General features: G+C 42.1%; 1 protein-coding gene and 1 pseudogene across 13 annotated transcripts in view; one reads left to right on the top strand and one right to left on the bottom strand.

Annotated features, from left to right (window-relative positions):
- Ranbp3l (RAN binding protein 3-like) overlaps window positions 1–23,937 on the bottom strand; it is a 60,875-nt gene that overhangs the window by 2,675 nt on the left and 34,263 nt on the right. For 5 of the 12 annotated variants that reach the window (XM_087639859.1, XM_087639870.1, XM_087639821.1 and 2 more), the window contains 7 exons: window positions 19,585–19,685; window positions 17,432–17,516; window positions 12,822–12,924; window positions 12,203–12,330; window positions 10,753–10,873; window positions 2,330–2,472; window positions 48–237 (listed from right to left, as the gene is read on the bottom strand). In XM_087639859.1, the coding sequence (XP_087495985.1) occupies window positions 48–237; window positions 2,330–2,472; window positions 10,753–10,873; window positions 12,203–12,330; window positions 12,822–12,924; window positions 17,432–17,516; window positions 19,585–19,685 (871 nt within the window). Of the gene's footprint in view, window positions 1–39; window positions 238–2,329; window positions 2,473–10,752; window positions 10,874–12,202; window positions 12,331–12,821; window positions 12,925–17,431; window positions 17,517–19,584; window positions 19,686–23,937 lie in introns of those variants that run through there. The other 7 variants (XM_087639867.1, XM_087639875.1, XM_087639824.1 and 4 more) reach the window with 2 other exon arrangements.
- Window positions 14,718–15,709, top strand: Rps2-ps9 (ribosomal protein S2, pseudogene 9; annotated as a pseudogene). Its single transcript, XR_015674169.1, has one exon. The product of XR_015674169.1 is annotated as a ribosomal protein S2, pseudogene 9 (transcript).

Below are 23,937 nucleotides of genomic sequence, written 5' to 3'. Positions count from 1 at the left end.
GCTAGGTTGCTCTTAGACTTTGACCCAAGGAAGCAAGAATTATTTACCTGGTCCAGTTTTAGTGACTTGTGTGATGTCATCCTCATCCTCATCACAGCTCCCGCCGCTGACCTGCGGCAGGACTGTATCCGCCTGTTTTCCGGCTGGACCACCATCACCCTGCTGACCGAGGCTTCGAAGGGCAACGAGACGGTGGTGTATTGCTGCATACAGAAAGCCTATGTCTTTGGCACTAGCCTTCAAGAGAAAAATGAAGTTGTTAAGACTGTGAGTAATGAATAAATATAGCCATGCTTACATCGTTTTGATCTCTCCCTGTTTATAAAGGAAGGAATTCTGTTCATAAATCTGGAAGGCAAATAAATACCAACAGCCCAACATGTTAAAAAAAAAGTGAAGTGGATTTGTTTTACACCACATTGTATCCCAACATGAGTAAAGCGATGAGGTCTCAATCCGTACATTTAAAATCGAGAAAATACAGCTTTGTCACTTAAGAATCCTGTTTGAATTTAAGTCTTGAAGTTAGTTCTTCCTCTGCTGCCTTACGCTGCAGACCACTGTACGTTTAAGGACTCTTTCCATCATCACTTCACCCACCCAACGCACATGGCTTTGTGGAGAAGCCGGGCTCCGGAGGAACGGGTGACGTCTTCAGACATCATACTTCTCAAAAACCTCCTGAAGCTCATTTTTGGTTGTCATTAATAGAAAATGAAGGCAGTAGCTCTTTGATATTGGCACAGCGCTCGCTGTTGTGTTCTTATCCCATTTACATTAGCAAAAACAAGGAATACAGATAGATACTCCCTCTTCCCTTTATGAATGAAAAAAAATTGTGGCTAAAAAAAATAAAGTCTTATCTAAGTTACGGCATTAAAGCCCTCACTTCGAGTAAGAAAAATTAGGATTTTGTAGTCATTTTAGCTGTTTGATCTCAGCAGCTTTATAAAGTATACTTTTGTTACCTCCATTCCCCATGTGAGTTAGCCAGTTTATTGAATGCTGAATAGCTTGTCTGGAGGTCACACAATTAATACAATGTGGCACATTGGTATGGGTATGTATGTATCTGGTTTTCTCCTGATTTTATAATATACATTTTACACATACACGGTGAGATTATTCTGTGGATGGAGCCCAAGACTAACCATAGAATGTATTTACAGCTCATACACACCTTGCATACATAACTTGTAGGAAATTTTCTACAATATTTTAGTGTGCCTTGTTTGTTGTCTTTGACACACAAGGTCAGGTGTGGAAACTTCCATTGACGTTCAGAAATGATGGAGTTGGGAGCATTCTGGATTCCAATGTTTTAAATCAAGGATGCTTAGCCTATTGATAGAATACTAAAATGTTGATAGTGATCACAAAAAAAAAAAAAAAAAAAAAAAAACAACGATTTTTATTGTGTTTGGTTTGGTTTGGTTCTCTCCTGTGAATGTGCCACAGTTTTAAAAGCCAGTGTGGGTCAAGCGTTGGGCAGCGCTGTGGTGAGGGTGGGTAGACTTAGTTTCAGTTCCCGCCACAATGCTTTACCCACCGAAAACCACTGGGCAGGAGTCTCATGACTTCTGTGATAAACAGGAGTCATTATCTCATTCTCTTTCTTGGTATTATCGCATACCATTTTTTCTCCGTTATTTAGTGGAAGCCTAACCGGTTAGATTACCACCTACTCTGGTATCATTTGGGTAATCTATATTTTCAAGTCTTCCCAGTCTCAGGCTATGGGGAAAACTCAGCTAGAGGGTGGAAGCTGGGGGTGGGGGAAGATGGCCTTGTTCTTGGCAGCTCTCTTGGATCTGTAGCTTGTATTTGAGGTCAGGCATTCCTGCCGCAGGGAACAGCTCAACTGTGCTTCTATCCCGTTACCCTGGAGATTCACTCATGTCCAGAATTGGAATCTGCCGTCGGCCTGGCAGTAATGTGCTGTCCTGTGCTCTTCCATTCCTCGCTGACTCCTGGTCTGTGATCATAAGCCTCCCTTCTCTGGGCGAGTGACAGGTTTCGACCTCCAAGGGGTCACTTCTTACAATGTAGTGACTTGGAAGCATAAATACTTGTTAACATAATTTTAACAGTAAAGGAAATGATGGGAAAAGACATCCAGGTGTCTTAGAATAAGGGCCAACTGAAGAATTTTGACTTTGGTGTCAAGATGAATAGACGTTAGGCCATATTAGACAGTCAGTAGCCATAATGAGTGGCTGATTTCTTTGCCAGCCGTGCAAATTATCATAAGCAAAATGAATTAGGGACTGCAACAGGCTAATTATTATATTAGCAGGACAATCAATCATCACTGAGATTTATAACTTGCCTGAATTAAGAATATTTTTATGCGGTCGTCTTCTAAATCAGTCGCGGTTATTCGCAAGCTTTTATGACTTGCTCTTTGATTCCTCATCTGAGCCCAGAGTCTGCTATTGAGAACCAGCCTCAGGCTGCCTTGGTTGCGCATGACTGTGAGAGGAAGAAGAGCAAGTCAAATCGGGGGTCACAGTGTCTTAACCTTTAAAAAAGGTTTTTTGAAGGAAAAGATAATCCTATAACTGTTTCTCAAGCCACGTTTTCACTACTGAGTGGTAATTCAACTAGATTAAAACTTGGTTTTCAAATTAGGCCTTAAGTCAGGGAAAGTTTATTTGTTTACTTACTTTAGTTTCAGTGTTAGAATTGTATTTTCTCTAGAATGTTTAAATTATTAAATTTGAGGTGCTTCTTTTTAAGATCTGGTGATGTGAAGATTATCTGAGAAATGTTTATGATGAAAAGAAAAACATAGTGTCAAAACATTGAATCAGGATCCCGGCCCGCAGCAGCTCTCTGCTCCCAGACCCGGTGAGAGAGAGACCCAACCGCCTGGTCAGGTGGGCACTCCTGAGGCTGCAGAGCGGAAGAGACCACCAACACTGCTCACCCCTGCCCACATCCCTGGCCCAAGAGGAAACTGTATAAGGCCTCTGGGCTCCCGTGGGGGAGGGCCCAGGAGCAGCAGGACACCTGCCAGAGACACCGCCGGACCCTGAAGGAAACAGACCGGATAAACAGTTCTCTGCACCCAAATCCCGTGGGAGGGAGAGCTGAACCTTCAGAGAGGCAGACAAGCCTGGGAAACCAGAAGAGACTGCTCTCTGCACACACATCTCGGACGCCAGAGGAAAAAGCCAAGGACCATCTGGAACCCTGGTGCACTGAAGCTCCCGGAAGGGGCGGCACAGGTCTTCCTGGTTGCTGCCTCTGCAGAGAGCCCCTGGGCAGCACCCCAGGAGCGAACCTGAGCCTCGGGACCACAGGTAAGACCAAATTTTCTGCTGCAAGAAAGCTGCCTGGTGAACTCAAGACACAGGCCCACAGGAACAGCTGAAGACCTGTAGAGAGGAAAAACTACACGCCCGAAAGCAGAGCACTCTGTCCCCATAACTGACTGAAAGAGAGGAAAACAGGTCTACAGCACTCCTGACACACAGGCTTATAGGACAGTCTAGCCACTGTCAGAAATAGCAGAACAAAGTAACACTAGAGATAATCTGATGGCGAGAGGCAAGCGCAGGAACCCAAGCAACAGAAACCAAGACTACATGCCATCATCGGAGCCCAATTCTCCCACCAAAACAAACATGGAATATCCAAACACACCAGAAAAGCAAGATCTAGTTTCAAAATCATATTTGATCATGATGCTGGAGGACTTCAAGAAAGACATGAACACACTTAGGGAAGCACAGGAAAACATTAATAAACAAGTAAAAGCCTACAGCGAGGAATCGCAAAAATCCCTGAAAGAATTCCAGGAAAACACAATCAAACAGTTGAAGGAATTAAAAATGGAAATAGAAGCAATCAAGAAAGAACACATGGAAACAACCCTGGATATAGAAAACCAAAAGAAGAGACAAGGAGCTGTAGATACAAGCTTCACCAACAGAATACAAGAGATGGAAGAGAGAATCTCAGGAGCAGAAGATTCCATAGAAATCATTGACTCAACTGTCAAAGATAATGTAAAGCAGAAAAAGCTACTGGTCCAAAACATACAGGAAATCCAGGACTCAATGAGAAGATCAAACCTAAGGATAATAGGTATAGAAGAGAGTGAAGACTACCAGCTCAAAGGACCAGTAAATATCTTCAACAAAATCATAGAAGAAAACTTCCCTAACCTAAAAAAAGAGATACCCACAGACATACAAGAAGCCTACAGAACTCCAAACAGATTGGACCAGAAAAGAAACACCTCCCGTCACATAATTGTCAAAACACCAAACGCACAAAATAAAGAAAGAATATTAAAAGCAGTAAGGGAAAAAGGTCAAGTAACATATAAAGGGAGACCTATCAGAATCACACCAGACTTCTCGCCAGAAACTATGAAGGCCAGAAGATCCTGGACTGATGTTATACAGACCCTAAGAGAACACAAATGCCAGCCCAGGTTACTGTATCCAGCAAAACTCTCAATTAACATTGATGGAGAAACCAAGATATTCCATGACAAAACCAAATTTACACAATATCTTTCTACAAATCCAGCACTACAAAGGATAATAAATGGTAAAGCCCAACATAAGGAGGCAAGCTATACCCTAGAAGAAGCAAGAAACTAATCGTCTTGGCAACAAAACAAAGAGAATGAAAGCACACAAACATAACCTCACATCCAAATATGAATATAACGGGAAGCAATAATCACTATTCCTTAATATCTCTCAATATCAATGGCCTCAACTCCCCAATAAAAAGACATAGATTAACAAACTGGATACGCAACGAGGACCCTGCATTCTGCTGCCTACAGGAAACACACCTCAGAGACAAAGACAGACACTACCTCAGAGTGAAAGGCTAGAAAACAACTTTCCAAGCAAATGGTCAGAAGAAGCAAGCTGGAGTAGCCATTCTAATATCAAATAAAATCAATTTCCAACTAAAAGTCATCAAAAAAGATAAGGAAGGACACTTCATATTCATCAAAGGAAAAATCAACCAAGATGAACTCTCAATCCTAAATATCTATGCCCCAAATACAAGGGCACCTACATACGTAAAAGAAACCTTACTAAAGCTCAAAACACACATTGCACCTCACACAATAATAGTGGGAGATTTCAACACCCCACTCTCATCAATGGACAGATCATGGAAACAGAAATTAAACAGTGATGTAGACAGACTAAGAGAAGTCATGAGCCAAATGGACTTAACGGATATTTATAGAACATTCTATCCTAAAGCAAAAGGATATACCTTCTTCTCAGCTCCTCATGGTACTTTCTCCAAAATTGACCATATAATTGGTCAAAAAACGGGCCTCAACAGGTACAGAAAGATAGAAATAATCCCATGCGTGCTATCGGACCACCACGGCCTAAAACTGGTCTTCAATAACAATAAGGGAAGAATGCCCACATATACGTGGAAATTGAACAATGCTCTACTCAATGATAACCTGGTCAAGGAAGAAATAAAGAAAGAAATTAAAAACTTTTTAGAATTTAATGAAAATGAAGATACAACATACTCAAACTTATGGGACACAATGAAAGCTGTGCTAAGAGGAAAACTCATAGCGCTGAGTGCCTGCAGAAAGAAACACGAAAGAGCATATGTCAGCAGCTTGACAGCACACCTAAAAGCTCTAGAACAAAAAGAAGCAAATACACCCAGGAGGAGTAGAAGGCAGGAAATAATCAAACTCAGAGCTGAAATCAACCAAGTAGAAACGAAAAGGACCATAGAAAGAATCAACAGAACCAAAAGTTGGTTCTTTGAGAAAATCAACAAGATAGATAAACCCTTAGCCAGACTAACGAGAGGACACAGAGAGTGTGTCCAAATTAACAAAATCAGAAATGAAAAGGGAGACATAACTACAGATTCGGAGGAAATTCAAAAAATCATCAGATCTTACTATAAAAACCTATATTCAACAAAATTTGAAAATCTTCAGGAAATGGACAATTTCCTAGACAGATACCAGGTATCGAAGTTAAATCAGGAACAGATAAACCAGTTAAACAACCCCATAACTCCTAAGGAAATAGAAGCAGTCATTAAAGGTCTCCCAACCAAAAAGAGCCCAGGTCCAGACGGGTTTAGTGCAGAATTCTATCAGACCTTCATAGAAGACCTCATACCAATATTATCCAAACTATTCCACAAAATTGAAACAGATGGAGCCCTACCGAATTCCTTCTACGAAGCCACAATTACTCTTATACCTAAACCACACAAAGACACAACAAAGAAAGAGAACTTCAGACCAATTTCCCTTATGAATATCGACGCAAAAATACTCAATAAAATTCTGGCAAACCGAATTCAAGAGCACATCAAAACAATCATCCACCATGATCAAGTAGGCTTCATCCCAGGCATGCAGGGATGGTTTAATATACGGAAAACCATCAACGTGATCCATCATATAAACAAACTGAAAGAACAGAACCACATGATCATTTCATTAGATGCTGAGAAAGCATTTGACAAAATTCAACACCCCTTCATGATAAAAGTCCTGGAAAGAATAGGAATTCAAGGCCCATACCTAAACATAGTAAAAGCCATATACAGCAAACCAGTTGCTAACATTAAACTAAATGGAGAGAAACTTGAAGCAATCCCACTAAAATCAGGGACTAGACAAGGCTGCCCACTCTCTCCCTACTTATTCAATATAGTTCTTGAAGTTCTAGCCAGAGCAATCAGACAACAAAAGGAGATCAAGGGGATACAGATCGGAAAAGAAGAGGTCAAAATATCACTATTTGTAGATGACATGATAGTATATTTAAGTGATCCCAAAAGTTCCACCAGAGAACTACTAAAGCTGATAAACAACTTCAGCAAAGTTGCTGGGTATAAAATTAACTCAAATAAATCAGTTGCCTTCCTCTATACAAAAGAGAAACAAGCCGAGAAAGAAATTAGGGAAACGACACCCTTCATAATAGACCCAAATAATATAAAGTACCTCGGTGTGACTTTAACCAAGCAAGTAAAAGATCTGTACAATAAGAACTTCAAGACACTGAGGAAAGAAATTGAAGAAGACCTCAGAAGATGGAAAGATCTCCCATGCTCATGGATTGGCAGGATTAATATAGTAAAAATGGCCATTTTACCAAAAGCAATCTACAGATTCAATGCAATCCCCATCAAAATACCAATCCATTTCTTCAAAGAGTTAGACAGAACAATTTGCAAATTCATCTGGAATAACAAAAAACCCAGGATAGCTAAAGCTATCCTCAACAATAAAAGGACTTCAGGGGGAATCACTATCCCTGAACTCAAGCAGTATTACAGAGCAATAGTGATAAAAACTGCATGGTATTGGTACAGAGACAGACAGATAGACCAATGGAATAGAATTGAAGACCCAGAAATGAACCCACACACCTATGGTCACTTGATTTTTGACAAAGGAGCCAAAACCATCCAATGGAAAAAAGATAGCATTTTCAGCAAATGGTGCTGGTTCAACTGGAGGGCAACATGTAGAAGAATGCAGATCGATCCATGCTTATCACCCTGTACAAAGCTTAAGTCCAAGTGGATCAAGGACCTCCACATCAAACCAGACACACTCAAACTAATAGAAGAAAAACTAGGGAAGCATCTGGAACACATGGGCACTGGAAAAAATTTCCTGAACAAAACACCAATGGCTTATGCTCTAAGATCAAGAATCGACAAATGGGATCTCATAAAACTGCAAAGCTTCTGTAAGGCAAAGGACACTGTGGTTAGGACAAAACGGCAACCAACAGATTGGGAAAAGATCTTTACCAATCCTACAACAGATAGAGGCCTTATATCCAAAATATACAAAGAACTCAAGAAGTTAGACCGCAGGGAAACAAATAACCCTATTAAAAAATGGGGTTCAGAGCTAAACAAAGAATTCACAGCTGAGGAATGCCGAATGGCTGAGAAACACCTAAAGAAATGTTCAACATCTTTAGTCATAAGGGAAATGCAAATCAAAACAACCCTGAGATTTCACCTCACACCAGTGCGATTGGCTAAGATCAAAAACTCAGGTGACAGCAGATGCTGGCGAGGATGTGGAGAAAGAGGAACACTCCTCCATTGTTGGTGGGATTGCAGACTGGTAAAACCATTCTGGAAATCAGTCTGGAGGTTCCTCAGAAAATTGGACATTGAACTGCCTGAGGATCCAGCTATACCTCTCTTGGGCATATACCCAAAAGATGCCTCAACATATAAAAGAGACACGTGCTCCACTATGTTCATCGCAGCCTTATTTATAATAGCCAGAAGCTGGAAAGAACCCAGATGCCCTTCAACAGAGGAATGGATACAGAAAATGTGGTACATCTACACAATGGAATATTACTCAGCTATCAAAAACAACAAGTTTATGAAATTCATAGGCAAATGGTTGGAACTGGAAAATATCATCCTGAGTGAGCTAACCCAATCACAGAAAGACACACATGGTATGCACTCATTGATAATTGGCTATTAGCCCAAATGCTTGAATTACCCTAGATCCCTAGAACAAACGAAACTCAAGACGGATGATCAAAATGTGAATGCTTCACTCCTTCTTTAAATGAGGAAAAAGAATACCCTTGGCAGGGAAGGGAGAGGCAAAGATTAAAACAGAGACTGAAGGAACACCCATTCAGAGCCTGCCCCACATGTGGCCCATACATATACAGCCACCCAATTAGACAAGATGGATGAAGCAAAGGAGTGCAGACCAACAGGAGCCGGATGTAGATCGCTCCTGAGAGACACAGCCAGAATACAGCAAATATAGAGGTGAATGCCAGCAGCAAACCACTGAACTGAGAATAGGTCCCCTATTGAAGGAACCAGAGAAAGAACTGGAAGAGCTTGAAGGGGCTCGAGACCCCAAAAGTACAACAATGCCAAGCAACCAGAGCTTCCAGGGACTAAGCCACTACCTAAAGACTATACATGGACTGACCCTGGACTCTGACCCCATAGGTAGCAATGAATATCCTAGTAAGAGCACCAGTGGAAGGGGAAGCCCTGGGTCCTGCTAAGATTGAACCCCCAGTGAACTAGTCTATGGGGGGAGGGCGGCAATGGGGGGAGGGTTGGGAGGGGAACACCCATAAGGAAGGGGAGGGGGGAGGGGGATGTTTGCCCGGAAACCGGGAAAGGGAATAACACTCGAAATGTATATAAGAAATACTCAAGTTAATAAAAAAAAAATTGAATCAGATAACTTACAGCTCAGCCATTAGAGAGAAAACTACAAATCCATTGACAGTACCAAGGAGAGGGGCTGGAGATGGCTCAGCAGTCAGGAGTGCTGTCTGCTCTTCCAGAGGAGAAGTGTTCAATTCCCAGCACCCAGGTGGCAACTCACAACTGTCTGTAACTGCAGTTCCTGTGGAGCCTACACTCACACACAGACATGCATACAGGTAAAACACCAATCCACGTTGAATAAATAAAGAAGCGAATGAATGAATGAATGAATAGATAGATAGATAGATAAATAAAACTTTAAAAAAATACTGAGAAGAGATACTCATGTGGGAAGATGGTCATGGAATACTATGTAGAAAAGGCCAGATCAACCTAGCACCATAAACTACAAACTGGACAGTGACATAGAAGTGTACAGAGAATGACACCCACAGAATGCATTGTTAGCAGATTGTTCCTAGAGGGTAGGCCCTTAAATGGTCTTATCTATTCTTTGGTTGATTTATTTTCTGCTTCCAATAGTGAACCCAAACTACCCACATAACAACAATATCACCACCAACAACAAGGTGTTTGGTTGTTTTATTTGTTTGTTGTTTGTTTGTTTGTTTGTTTGTTTGTTTCTGGCAAGCAGTAGAAATAAACCAGAGTAGACAACAGCCAGTACTGCCTGGCAAATGTCACTTAGTTGCATTACTCAGCAACCTGTTTGTCCATTATAAGGTTGACGACCCCGGTTCCCATTCTTTTGATCTGAATTCTATTCCTTCCCATTCTTTGAGCTTGACATTTGAAATGCAACAAATCCTCATGTACAGGTCCAGATCCTACTTGTCGTTTCCTTCAAAACTTTAACTTCTCAGAATTGACTGACAAGAAAATCCACCACACCAGCCTCTGCCCATGCTCACTTGCAACCGGGGCCTCGGAACAAAGCCCAGTGGATGTAAGACATATACAATCTTTCCCCAGCCTCTGTCCACCCACATGTTCAGGACTAAACATCATACACTTAGTTCCACAGAAACTGACCCTTCACCCCATCTCCACGCTGTGTCAGGATGCCAATGGTCCATGATGTGTCAGGTACGTCTTTCCCCCAGACTCTACGCCTTGCAAAGCTGATTGCTTTACGCCCCTTCCGATACCAACGGGACCACCGCTCAGGTGTGCGGCTGCTTAGCTTTGACACAGGTGCTTTCCACACAGCCCCTCATCAAACGTCCACAGTAGCTCCAAAAGATTTGAATTGCAGTGTCTCCGTAAATCTCACAGACACGGAAGAAGCCACAGACTAAATTATTCACACTCTGAATTCATAAGGTCAACGCCACTTCTTTGGGGTCGCTAGTCAGTGATGGAATGAAAACTGGGACCCATGCTGCCTGACAAGGGAGCTCTAGCACATTAGACATACTGTAGTCCATCCTCGGACCTATCGCTGTGTCTTACAACACATCGACAGAAAGCAGTTGCACCCACATGAGACGATTTGCCCTGAGAAAGCATGGCTTACAGACTGTCCCTTACTCAGTCTTGACTGCAGCGTCCCGCACTCACTGCCGGCTGTGTCGTTCAGTCTCAAAACCCCTTGGCCTCTTTCACTCCAGGACTGTGTGGCTTTGTTGAATACAAAGATCTTGCAGTTGATCTAAATGACAGTTTTTATAAAAGTCCAATATGTTAAATTTTTCCAGATTACATTTTTTTGTGCCCTGACACTATTATACCTGGTTTATATTGTACTAAATTATTCTGTTAATGATAAATAGACTAGATGTTGAGATTTACTTAACTTTCTAGAACACGCAATCTCTAAATAGTTCAAACTGCAAAATCATAAAACAGGAATAAAACAGTTACCAACTCTTGTTCTCCATTTTCCACTACTGTAAGAAGCAGCGACTGTTGTATTACATACATACATACATACATACATACATACATACATACATCTTTTTATAAAACTGTAGGATACCTTGCATACTTGTGCTTTCTTATCTAATATCTCTATATGCCAACAACTGCGTTAAACTTGTTATTATTTTGGCCACATAATGCTTTTTGAAAGAAATGAATTATGGAGTGATTTGCATGCTAACATGTTTCAAACACAGCACACAGTCATGGAGAGCTATATGGCGTGATAACACAGGGTCCCTTGTGGTGACTTAGTGGTTGCCAGTTCTCAACTACTCCCATGCATATGACGTCATCAGTACATCCGGATGAAAAGTGCACCAGCGATGGGCGCCCTAGTAGTTACGTCAGTTAGGCCAGAACTATACCTTGAGATGCGCTTACTTAGACTGAAAGTATCCTTGGGTCGCAGTGGAAATGACAGGGAGTGGATAGCGTAGGAGAAAATGGAGAAGGGTAAAGGGGGAGAGGGGGTTAGTGCCTTTAAACAAACAGTGAGGCTATAGTGACTACCCTGACAACATTTAGCACTGAATCAGATATGTGGTATGCCTGTGAGGTTCTTGATTTATACAAAAGTCTACACTTTAACAAACTAGAATCAACTCACCGTTCAGTATTAGACTCACTCAAAGTAATGGCACAGTTGTGAGAGCAGACAAGAGAAATATGAAGTGGGATCCTAGCCCACCATGTAACCCCGAACACAGGGAACTGAAGCAAAAGGATTCTAAAGTTAGGATCCCTGCCTCTTTCTTCTTAGAGGACTAGAGTGAGTGGTTGTAAACCTACACACACACACACATATGCAAACACATGCATGCACATGTATGCACACACAAACACACACACAGACACAAGCATGAACTCATGCATGCATATGCACACACAGAGAAGATTACAGCATCTTAGTGGTGTTTACAAGCCTCAAACAGTTTTTATTCAAGCAACTTAGTCATCATGAAACCATCTCTATCTATTCCTAGCTATTTTTGATGTTTCTGCTGATCCTAGCTTTAGTCTACGTAAGATGAGGAAAAGCAATACGTAGCATACAAACCTTTAACACATTATGTTCTGTTTCTTCTCCTGTTATGACATCGATCTTCTCAAGCAAGCATTTTTGTGATGGTTTGGAGGAAAAAGCAGCTGCTGATTCGATTAGGGATATGTTTTTAATAGGTTCTGCTTCAAAGAAATACAGGAAGAAAAATATATAAGACTGTTTTCTCTGCCATGGAAAGAATTTGTTATATCTTACTTCACATTTTAAAGGTCAAATTTGAGGAGATTAAAGCCACCTAATTTACTTTCTCTTAGTATTAAGTCAGTAATTTTAAAGTTTATTATATTTTAATCCTTACTAAAACAATTTTAATAGTGGATTATAGGCTTTTAAGTTGTGTGGACATTAAGTAAATGCCATTTACTTAATAAGAGACAAGGGGCTGGAGAGATGGCTCAGTGATTAAGAGTGCTGTCTGCTGTTCTATTCCCAGCACCCACATGATGGCTATTATAACACCAGCCCCAAAGGATCTGGTGTTTTGGGGTACACACATCATGCATATAAAGCACTCATACACATTGAAAAATAAGCACAAGACAAAAACAACAACAACAACAAAAACAATAGGAGACATTGAAGTTAAATATTTTATAAATGAAACAGTTCTTACCTGAATTTGAAGCAACATTAGGAAACTTCAAAAGAGATTTGAATGATTTTTCCTTGGCATATGAAAGATTTTGAAGTGGATGCTGGGTAAGCTTTTGAGTGCCCTAAGTGGGGGGAAATATGCATTGTTTAATCTTATACCTAGATATTTGCAGTAAGCCAAAAGATAGATTTTCTTTCTCAATTCAGCACCCAAGAAACAGCTACTGGGTTTTGTTCCAGGCTCCCTCTGCACAGAGAACTGGGTAACTGTCGTGAAGCATTGGTTTGAGAACCCACTTATCCTAGCCTGTCCAGATGGGTCTGGTTTTAGGGAATAAGAGAAGCGGGAAGCAGGAAGCAGGGGGCTGTCCTTCTGTGTCCCACCAGGCTGGCCAAAGCACCATTGGCTTCTCTTACAGTGTTTTTCAGGGGTCCCAGAGAGTCACCACTGTTGTCTATTTCCAGGAATGAACACTCCACTAGATGTTTCAGAGAACAGGAACCCTAAGTTTTCCTCTAACAATGTTTGTCAGTAGCCAATTGTGTGTGTGTGTGTGTGTGTGTGTGTGTGTGTGTGTGTGTGTTAGGCCTGCACGTGCCAAGGCGCATGTGTGAAGATCAGAGAGCAACTTGCTGGAACTGGTTTTCTTCTTCCACTGTGTGGGTTCCTCAGATCAAGCTCAGGTCACCAGGCTTCATGGCAAGAGCTTTACCACGGCGACATCTCCCCAGCCCACTGACAGTCACTTGCAACACACCGTATATCTGCTGTGACAAAAGATTAACAACTGTGCCAATCAGAGCTCTGGGTAACCCCTGCAGAAGAGTGAATGTGGAACAGTGCTACCTAAGTACACTTTTAAATCTTGCCTTTATGGACTCGGGATTCTTCCATGTTATTGAATAGGAAATCAGTGTAGTCCCTGAAACTACATGATGATGAACTGTCAGCACCTTCACTTTTAGAAAATAGAAATGCCGGCTCAGGCTCAGAGAGATCAGTGACAAATTTAAAAAGCACAGTCAGCCAACAAGTCAGGAATGCACCTTGACACCCCCCCCCCATATCACAAGGCTATGGGTTCACGAGGTTAATTAGAGGAAAAACACAAACTCTCTGGACTGCTCCAGCATCCTTAGGACATTCTCTTTGAGAGAAATGGGAAACTCTGGTCCGTTCATAAACCACATCCAAAATGTCCACGTGACATACTGACAAGTGTTCACTCAGACCCAACCTCTGTGGACCCAGTGGTAGCTTGTTCCCATAGGTGTCTCTGTCTCCTTTCTTACATTGTAAGCCTCTCTAGAGTACAGTCTGCTTTAGCTTTGAATAACTACTTAGGTGGACTTCAAACCTGGAAAAAGAAAATGCAAAATGAACCAAGTTGCCTAAATACTGAGTGGACTTTCATCTGAAGCTTGCTTGGTTCATTCAAAGATGTGAGCAATATCTCCGATACTAATAGAATTCCTCCTCCTCCTCCTCCTCCTCCTCCTCCTCCTCCTCCTCCTCCTCCTCCCCCTCCTCCTCCTCCTCCTCCTCCTCCCCCTCCTCCTCCTCCTCCTCCTCTTCCTCCTCCTCCTCCTCCTCATCCTTCTTTTCTGTCTGTTTGAGATAGTCTTACTATTTAATACAGGCTAGACTCAGACTATCTATCCTTTTACCTCAGCCTGCCAGTGCTAGGGTGAGAGGCATGGACCAGCACCACCAGTTAGAAATGGCCTTCTTGCTTCTTCTTCTTCTTCAGGAAAACACCAAATGGCGGATGACGCTGGTGCAGCGGGAGGGCCCGGAGGACCCGGGGGCCCAGGATTAGGAGGCCGCGGCGGCTTCCGGCTTCCGCGGAGGATTCGGCTGCGGCCTTAGGGGCCGCGGTCGTGGCGGAGGCCGTGGCCGTGGTCGAGGCCGCGGGGCTCGTGGAGGTAAAGCTGAAGACAAGGAGTGGATCCCCGTCACCAAGCTGGGCCGCCTGGTTAAGGACATGAAGATCAAGTCCTTGGAGGAGATCTACCTGTTCTCCCTGCCCATTAAGGAGTCTGAGATTATTGACTTTTTCCTGGGTGCATCTCTAAAGGATGAAGTTCTGAAAATCATGCCAGTGCAGAAGCAGACTCGGGCTGGCCAGCGGACCAGGTTCAAGGCCTTTGTCGCTATTGGGGACTACAATGGCCACCTTGGTCTTGGTGTTAAGTGCTCCAAGGAGGTAGCCACTGCCATCCGAGGGGCCATCATCCTGGCCAAGCTTTCGATCGTCCCAGTGCGGAGAGGCTACTGGGGGAACAAGATTGGCAAGCCCCACACTGTGCCATGCAAGGTCACAGGCCGCTGTGGCTCTGTGCTGGTGCGTCTCATCCCTGCCTCCAGAGGCACTGGCATTGTCTCTGCTCCTGTGCCCAAGAAGCTACTGATGATGGCCGGTATAGACGACTGCTACACTTCAGCCAGGGGCTGCACTGCCACCCTGGGCAACTTTGCCAAGGCCACCTTTGATGCCATCTCCAAGACCTACAGCTACCTGACCCCTGACCTCTGGAAACAGATTGTGTTCACCAAGTCTCCTTATCAGGAATTCACTGACCATCTTGTGAAAACCCACACCAGAGTCTCTGTTCAGAGGACCCAGGCTCTAGCTGTGGCTACCACATAAGGGTTTTTATACAAGAAAAATAAATGAATTAAGTCTGTTAAAAAAAAAAGAAAGAAAGAAATGGCCTTCTTGGGAATGACAGCAGGGTACTTTAAGCTAAAAGGCCACAGAACTATCTTTCGATTGAGGACAATCCTAGTTATATCTACAACAAGCAAGATACAAACCCCAACTGACCAAAGGAAAGCCCTAAAAATCTTGGAATCGGCTAGATTTGAGAATGTTTTTCTTTTCATTTTTATTAGCATATGCAAATTTACAAAATAATGCATTTTGCTGTGGCACTCTGTGTGCGCATGTGTGTGCATCATGCATTTGTAGTACAGGTGCACCTGTGAGTGTGCTCATCTGTGGGGTGCAGGTGTTCAGAGGGCAGAGGAGGAAGTCATTGGTGTTCCCCTCTGTGGCTCTCTATGTTAGTCCCATGAGATTACCGTATTCCCTTGTAAAACAAGAAGCTTGCCATTAGCTAGGCTAGTTTTCACACAGATCCTGAAGATCCAAACAGATGCTCATACTTCCTCAGCAAGTCCTCATACCCACTGAGCCATCTCCCCAGCCCCTGGGGATGGTGTGACATTTTCATACATACTTACCATGTTCTTTGATCATAAAAATCTCTGCCACTTCATTAACCTGACTCATTTAAAGTAGCCCCAAGACAAGCCCCCTTAGGCCCAGCTCAGACATCACCTTAATTTAAGTAAAGACTGGAAAACCCTGTGAGGCATGGACGTGTGGAAGTGTGCTACAGCTTCTCCACAAGCTGCCCCTTGCTTTCAGTGATGCTGTCTTAGAAATCAAAGTTTTGAGCAAGGCCCAGCAGCTGGGAGATTATATAAGAATGATAGCAACATCCAGGCAATGGTGTGCACGAGCCTCTAATTCCAGCATGCAGGAAGCAGAGGCAGGCAGAGTTCTGTGAGTTTGAGACCAGCCTGGCCCACAGAGCGAGTTCCAGGGCAGCCAGGGCTGTTACACAGAGAGACCTTGTTTTGAAACAAAACAAAAGAAACAAACAAACAAGAAATGAATTGGAGTTTTCACTTGACACATATATTTTCTAGACAAGTAAAGTACCCAGGCTTTTCTTTTCAAATGCAAAAGGTTATATATATATATATATATATATATATATATATATATATATATATATGCTTTTCAAAGTAAACGTTGAGCTGTGGTTACTAAAAACATATTGGCTCATTACTGTAAACAGGGGACATTTATTCAGTAATGTAACCACTGAGAAGTTGCCCTCGCTCCAGTAACTTCTCTCTCATGCTCAGGCAAGGAACTCTAAATTCAGTGGCCCACGGAAAAGGAAGACATGAACTCAGGAGACTTGGGAACAGCTCCAGCAGGAGAAAGAGGAAGAGGAGAGTGGGAGAGAGGTGTGAGAATGGCTAAAGTTCATAGTATAAACATATAAAGCAGTCAAATGATTTTTAAAGAAAAAGTGCTGCTGAAAATGCCACATTAAAACATTACTAATTGAGTTTAACTGCTGCGTGTTTCTGAGAGTTTCAAGGGTACTTTGGGCTTAACACAAGTCAAAGAACTGTTGGACCCTATGGCATGGTTTCTCAACCTATGGGTGGTGACCCCTTTGGGGAGTGGGCTTCAAATGACCTTTTCATAGGGACCATTATGCATATGAGGTATTTACATTTTAACTCACAACAGTGGCAAAATTACAGTTATTAAGCAGAATAATTTTATGGTTGGGGGGTCAGCACAACTTGAAGGACTGTATTAAAGTGTCGCAGCTTTAGGCAGGTTAATAAACACTGCTCTGTGGGCTTCATAGCTATTGTTCAAACAGCTGGGACATGCTTCCCAACGCCTTTTGGAGTTAAATAAAGAAATTGTGACTTTTAACCCAGAACTGAGAAGTGGGCTTGAACTGAATGCTAATTAATTTGCCCTTCAGATATGTGAACAACAGTTCCCCTAAGGTAGTTTGTCAAAAGCTTACCAAAACTCTTTCCACCATGTTTTCTCCAAAAACGAAGTCAGAGCTGCAGCTTGTAAATGAACACTCGTCTTCCTTTGGATGGCCTCTACGAAAAAGAAATGAGCGTTTGGTCTCTTGAATTTGTGGATGGGGCTACTTTAAGCTTTAGCAGGCAAAATAATTAGGTGGTTTAATGTGTTTACAGACAACATAAACATACTGCTTTATTCATTCCAAATGAAGGAGACATAGAGGAGAAACAAACATGAGCTACGGACTCCCAAGGGTAATATTCAGAATATTGTTGCCGACTGTGACAAGATTGGAGTCGGCCTGTATGGATGAGCTCATTCACGATGTGGGTTGCATGTTTAGCTGGAGGGCTGCCCAGCCGCTGTCTGGCTGTGCTCCAGGCATCTCTAATCAGTATCCCGTATCCCAAGTGGCCACCGATGCTTCTAGCACTCCAAGCTCTTCAGTGTCTCATCAATTATTCTTGAGTGTGTGTTGTCTTACTTTTCCTCCTCCAAGAAAATTTAGTTTCTATTAAAATTGTTCTGCACGATGAAAAAAGCCAAATGTGTAGCCCTCTCTTCGTAGGCAGATGTGCGGAAGGGTCTCGGCGCATCCCTATGACGTCATCATTCTCTACCTGGATTCCGCATACTCATGTGAGCCAGCATTTTGTCCACAGCCAGTTTCAGTGACCTTTCCAGCAAAACTTTCCATCAACGCCAGTAATACTAATTAATATTAACTTCTCACTCCTTTTATCAGCACAATGAATTGGCATTAATCATAGCACCACAACTGATTAGATAGAGGGGAAAGGACATCAAGGAAAAAGGAAGATTAATAGCAAGACAAATTGTATCTGAAACTTGGTCATATCTTTTTGAAATATTCTGACCTGAGTCCATGAGGTAATGAAGGCAATACAATATGATGATGATGATGATGATGATGATGATGATGATGATGATGATGATACAATACAATATGATGGTGATGATGACGATGATGACGATGACAACGACGATAGTGAAAGAGCTGAGGTATTCTGAAGAGCTCTCTAAGCTAACACTCTTATAAAATGTGATGGCTGTTCCTGGTTGTCAACTTGACTACATCTGGAATGAACTATAATCCATGAGTGGAGGACACACCTGTGACCCAGATCGTGAGGCTGGAAGATCACAAGCTATTGACCTAGATCTTGACATGGAGATCTTGAAGCAAAGTGGCCATGAAAAGCTTAGGCCCAGGCAAGGTGGTACACACCTTTAATCCTAGGAGATGGAGGCAAGCAGATCTCTGAGTTCAAGGTCAGCCTAGGACAAAGCAAGTTCCAGATCCAGGGGTGGTGTGGTGGTGCACACCTTTAATTTGGGCCACACCTTCTGTTGGAGGCCTACATAAGAACACTGGAAGAAGTAAGATTCTCTCTTCTTTGCTCGCTTGCACTTACTTGCTAGCACACCTGTTGGATCCCAACTTATACAGAAGACCAGCTGAAACACCCAGCCTCGTGGGACTGACCAGCTACTAACTACTAGCTACCAGCTTCTTGGACTTTCCTTTCACAGCTGCCCATTGTTGGGTTAGTTGGACTACAGACTAAGTTGTTACAATAAATTCCGTTACTATAGAGAGACACTGCATAAAGTTCTGTGATTCTAGAGAACCCTGACGAATACATAAAAAACATGCTTTCGAGAAGAATGTTGTCAATTTATTCATGCAATATCAGAAAATTACAGTATATGGAGAGTTGAAATGGTCAAAGAAAACAAACGGGGAAAGGAAACATTTTGGTTTTCTCATCAGATTGAAGATCCCTATTTAGAGAATTGGCAATGCAAAATTCTCCGAAGTCTGAACCATATTGAGCAATGACATAACATCATAAGCAAAATAATTCCTGGCCTCATATAATAGGTCAGAGTCAAAATCATTAAAAAGTATTATGTATAATCACTTTCGGATTACATGCCTGAGGTGTATGTAAATTTGTGTGTATGAATTTTATGCTTAAAGTTGGTCTCATTCCTAGGATATTAATTACCATATGTGCATCCAAATATCACAAAAATCTAAAAAAAATAATAATTTGAAACCCTTCTAGTCCCAAACACTTTAAAGAAGGAACGCACGAGCCGTATTGATTATTTTACCCTGATGGTGCCTCTGAGATGCATGGATCAGTAGACATCTGGACTGAACTTCTGGCATTTGATAAATTTTCACTTAGTAAACTAGAGTCCGCTTCAGAAATCTGGAAACAGAAAGGAGAAAGAAAGAAGCCCATCTGAAAGTTCATTAGATTTGCCCTGTCTACAGCCATGCGTGTTAAACGTTTCTTGTGTCCAGCTGCACCCCCAGCCCTTTATGTGCCTCACCTCTGGTGAGGTGCCTTCACAGCTCTGTGTATGCCGTACTTCTACCGCCCATAGTGTACATTGGAGTCGACGGACAGAGCTAAGAGAACTCACCCATGTCATACAACCAAATGGAAGTGATGTTAACTACAAGTTTTTCCAAATACTCACAAAGCACATGGACATATTTTACCCACTTGCGCTTAATTATTTTTCTGGATCAGTAGAATTACTTTTCAGGACTATTTAATCCCTGAAAATATCCTAAAAGCTTCACTACCACAGCCCCCAGTGTAAGCAGAAACTCTGCCCATCTCTTCATCCTGACATTTTCCGTGGGTAACTGAGCCGGCTGAGACTGGTTTTGAGCATCTACATAAGGTGCACGCCCACATTACTACCATAAATGTGGGAATGAGGGATTTCAGAGCCGGAGTGAGTTCAGTCTGTTTCACTTGAATTTTTATACCAATCAATAAAAGTATTAATGTTTCTCTCTTATGATGGGAACTTAAAAGCTGTCAAATGTCTACAGGAGAGCATGTACTTTGGTTATCTGAGTTTAGGGTATAGGCTGGTAACCTTGTAACCTGTCCCCTATCCCTCAGTCTAAATGATAGTTTTCACTCTCTGTTGTGTAAAATAGTTTTAGGTATATTTGTCTTGATTTATATACAGTAAATGGACATTGCAGAATTCAAGTTTTTAAAAATATGTGATATGAAAGCAGAGAGAGCTCTGTTTAGGGACATTATTTGAGGGAAGGAAGAGGACCAGCAGGGGAGGAGGGATGAAAGGCAAAGAAAGATGCTCTATGTGCATGGAAAGGCTATGAGTGCACTAAATGAGAGGCATTTCCCTTAGGAGCTAATGATCAAGCTCAGCGCCTTGTGCTTGCTGGAGAAGTGTTCTACCACTGAATCAATTCCTCAACCTTATAAAGAGAAAAATTTTAAGTATTTCTTTAACTTTTCGAGATCATAATATAGTTACTTCATTTCTCCATTTCCTTTCCTCTCTTCAAATCTTCCCATATACTTCCCTGTGCTCTTTCAAAATCACAGCCTCCTCTTTTCACTAACTCATGTTACATGCACGCATGCATGTGTGTATATGTGCAAATTCCTAAATACACAAACGCAACACGCTTAGTTTGTGTAATGCTGCTTACATGTGTCTGTTTTCGGGACTGAGCATTCCATAAAGTCACCAACAGGACTGCCTAAACATGAGCTGAAAGAATATGACAGTAATAACTACACTAAAGTGGACCAGGGCAGGGGAAGTAAGGGGGCCTCAACCCTACACAAAGAACTACAGGCACCTAAGGCATGCAGGAGAAATAGTCTTCCTTAAGGAAGAGCATACCGACTGGTTCTCTAATACCGAAAGGAAACGTTTTAAAGACTATAAGAAGTGGGGTTACTGGGGTTGGGGATTTAGCTCAGTGGTAGAGCGCTTGCCTAGCAAACGCAAGGCCCTGGGTTCGGTCCCCAGCTCTGAAAAAAAGAAAAAGGAAGAAAAAAAAAAAGAAGTGGGGTTACCTACATGTCTTAGTTAGGGCCTCTATTGTTGCGACGAAAAACACCCTGACCAAAAATCAAACTAGGGAGTAGCTACTTGTATTCTAATGTTAATTGAAACACAAAGCTGTTTGTGCCAGCAGATCTATGCGTAGCTTTTGGGAACCTGTCCCCAATTAATGTTGATTGGTAAATAAAGAGATCAGCAGCCAATAGCTGGGAGGAGAGACATAGGCAGAGGTTTTAGGTTTTCTAGACTTGGGAGGAGGAAGAAGAGGGGGAGGGGGGGAGGAGGAGGGGGAGGGGGAGGGGAGACAACATGTCTTAGGAGTGTACAGGACAGAGAAGCAGAGTCACCTGTAAAGGGGCCAAGAGAATGTGGCCCAGAGGGCTGCTCAGTTGGTTCAAGAGCAGCCAAGATGGAACCTAGAAGTTAGTATGTAGTAACTCGGAGTTAGTTATCGGCGGAGGTAGATTCTAACAACATGGAGGCTAGGCAGCTGCCCAGCGACTGTGCTGCTTAAGACATTAAACTATAGGGTTGGGGATTTAGCTCAGTGGTAGAGCGCTTGCCTAGCAAGCGCAAGGCCCTGGGTTCAGTCCCCAGCTCTGAAAAAAAGAAAAAAAAAAGACATTAAACTATAAAGGCCGTGTGTGTGTGTGTGTGTGTGTGTGTGTGTGTGTGTGTGTGTGTGTGTTATTTGGGAACATAAACCATTGAGGTGGGTGACATCGCCATTCAATATTAATGTATTTTACTACAGTTTATTTGGCTTAGCCTTCCAGATCATAGCCCTGCATTGAAGGAAGTCAGGACAGGAAGCAAACATGGCAGGATCCTGGAGGCAGGAGCCGATGCAGAGCCACTGAGGGATGCTGCTTACTGGCTTACTCTCATGGCTTGCTCAGCCTGCTCTCTTACAGAACCCAGGACCACCAGCCTAGGGATAGGGCCATCCACCATGGGCTGGGCCCTCCCCACTTGATCACTAATTGAGAAAATGTGTTACAGCTGGATCTCATGGAGGCATTTCCTCAACTCAGGCCCTCTCCTCTCTGATGACTCCAGCTTCTATCAAGTTGACACACAAGACCAGCCAGCATACAAAGTTTATATTTTCATGCCAACTCTTTATGTAAATGGTGCCCTGTTTTGGTTCAATTATGGGTGACATGAAAATTTTTACTAAAAAGTAACAGAGTGGACACTGGTTTATCAAGTTTTGATACATGTCAATAAAGAACATAAGCTGTAAAATTCACTTAGGGATAATTTTCATAGTCAAGTTGGAACCATGGAATTTCACAGATTATGTGTCTATGGCATTCCAAAGACCATCTTAAAACAGAAAACTCAGTAATAGGCAGATCCAGTTGGCCTCTCAGAAACTGGGGATAATCCCTACTCATTGGATCTTTAAATTATGAAGAAATATTTGCAAACCAGAACTGGAACCTTTCTGTTTTATAATTTAGGCAGAAAAAAAGCAATAAATAATAAATTGTAGTTTTGAGAATCTAAGGTCAGTGCCCTGAAAGTCAGGTACAGTAGCAAACATTTATAAGCCCAGAGCTGGGCAGTAAGGAGGCAGATTTCTGGGGCTGCTGGCCAGGCAGCCTGATTGTCAAACTCTGGGCCAATGAGAGACCCTGTCTCAAAAGCAAGGTTGAGGGTTCCTGTCAGATGACACTCAAGGTAGTTCTTTGCCCTGCAAATGCACATACATGCATATGCACACACAGTTGAGGTTTAAAAACGTCATGACGAGGAACAAATATCACTGCACTTTGGATGTAATAACATAATAAAAACTTGGTCTATACTTACAGCATATACCATTCCAAAATGGTATGTAATATTTCAAAATTTTTCTTACAAAATTTAAGACTAATTTAACACCTTTCTCCCTGGCATTCCTAACTAGACAAAAGTAATTACAAAAGTATAGTTAATGAAAACTTTTAGTAATCTAAACATAAAATTAATTAAAATTTAAATCTAAATTAATCTGAAATTAAGATTATGTTTTGCCTTATAAACTACTCATGAACTGCCATGATTAGATTATTGATTAAATTATTGATTATTGATTAGATTATTATTAAAAATCACAATGGGCTGGAGGCTGGAGAGATGGATCATTGGTTAGGAGCACTGACTGCTCTAACAGAGGTCCTGAGTTCAATTCCCAGCAACCACATGGTGGCTTACCACCATCGGATCTGTAATGGCAACTGATGCCCTCTTTTGGTGTGTCTGAAGATAGCTACAGTGTAGTCATATAGATAAATATAAAAATCACAATGGGCCTCACAAAATCATATCTTACAAAGAAGAGGGTTTGGAAGCATAACAAACTTGGAAACTGCTGACCACATTCAAGTCCCTCTTATCACTGATGAAAATAGAGTGTTGGGTTTGGATAACTGTAGGTAATTTCTGGGCAAGACTACTTCCAGTCTGATTTCTCCTTTCATCAAAACGGCTGATATATTTCACTTCCTGTGTTACTATCAATGTGTTCTAGGAAAGCCAAACCAGTTGAACAACCTCAAGTGTTTGAAGACAAACGGCTGATGGAAGAACCCAAATCCCAACCACCTAAGCTGTGTCCCACTCCTCCTG

Source organism: Rattus norvegicus, chromosome 2, assembly GCF_021556685.1.
Source record: "Rattus norvegicus strain SHRSP/BbbUtx chromosome 2, alternate assembly SHRSP_T2T, whole genome shotgun sequence".
Classification (NCBI taxonomy): domain Eukaryota; kingdom Metazoa; phylum Chordata; class Mammalia; order Rodentia; family Muridae; genus Rattus; species Rattus norvegicus.
This window is presented reverse-complemented; position numbering and strand designations above follow the sequence as displayed.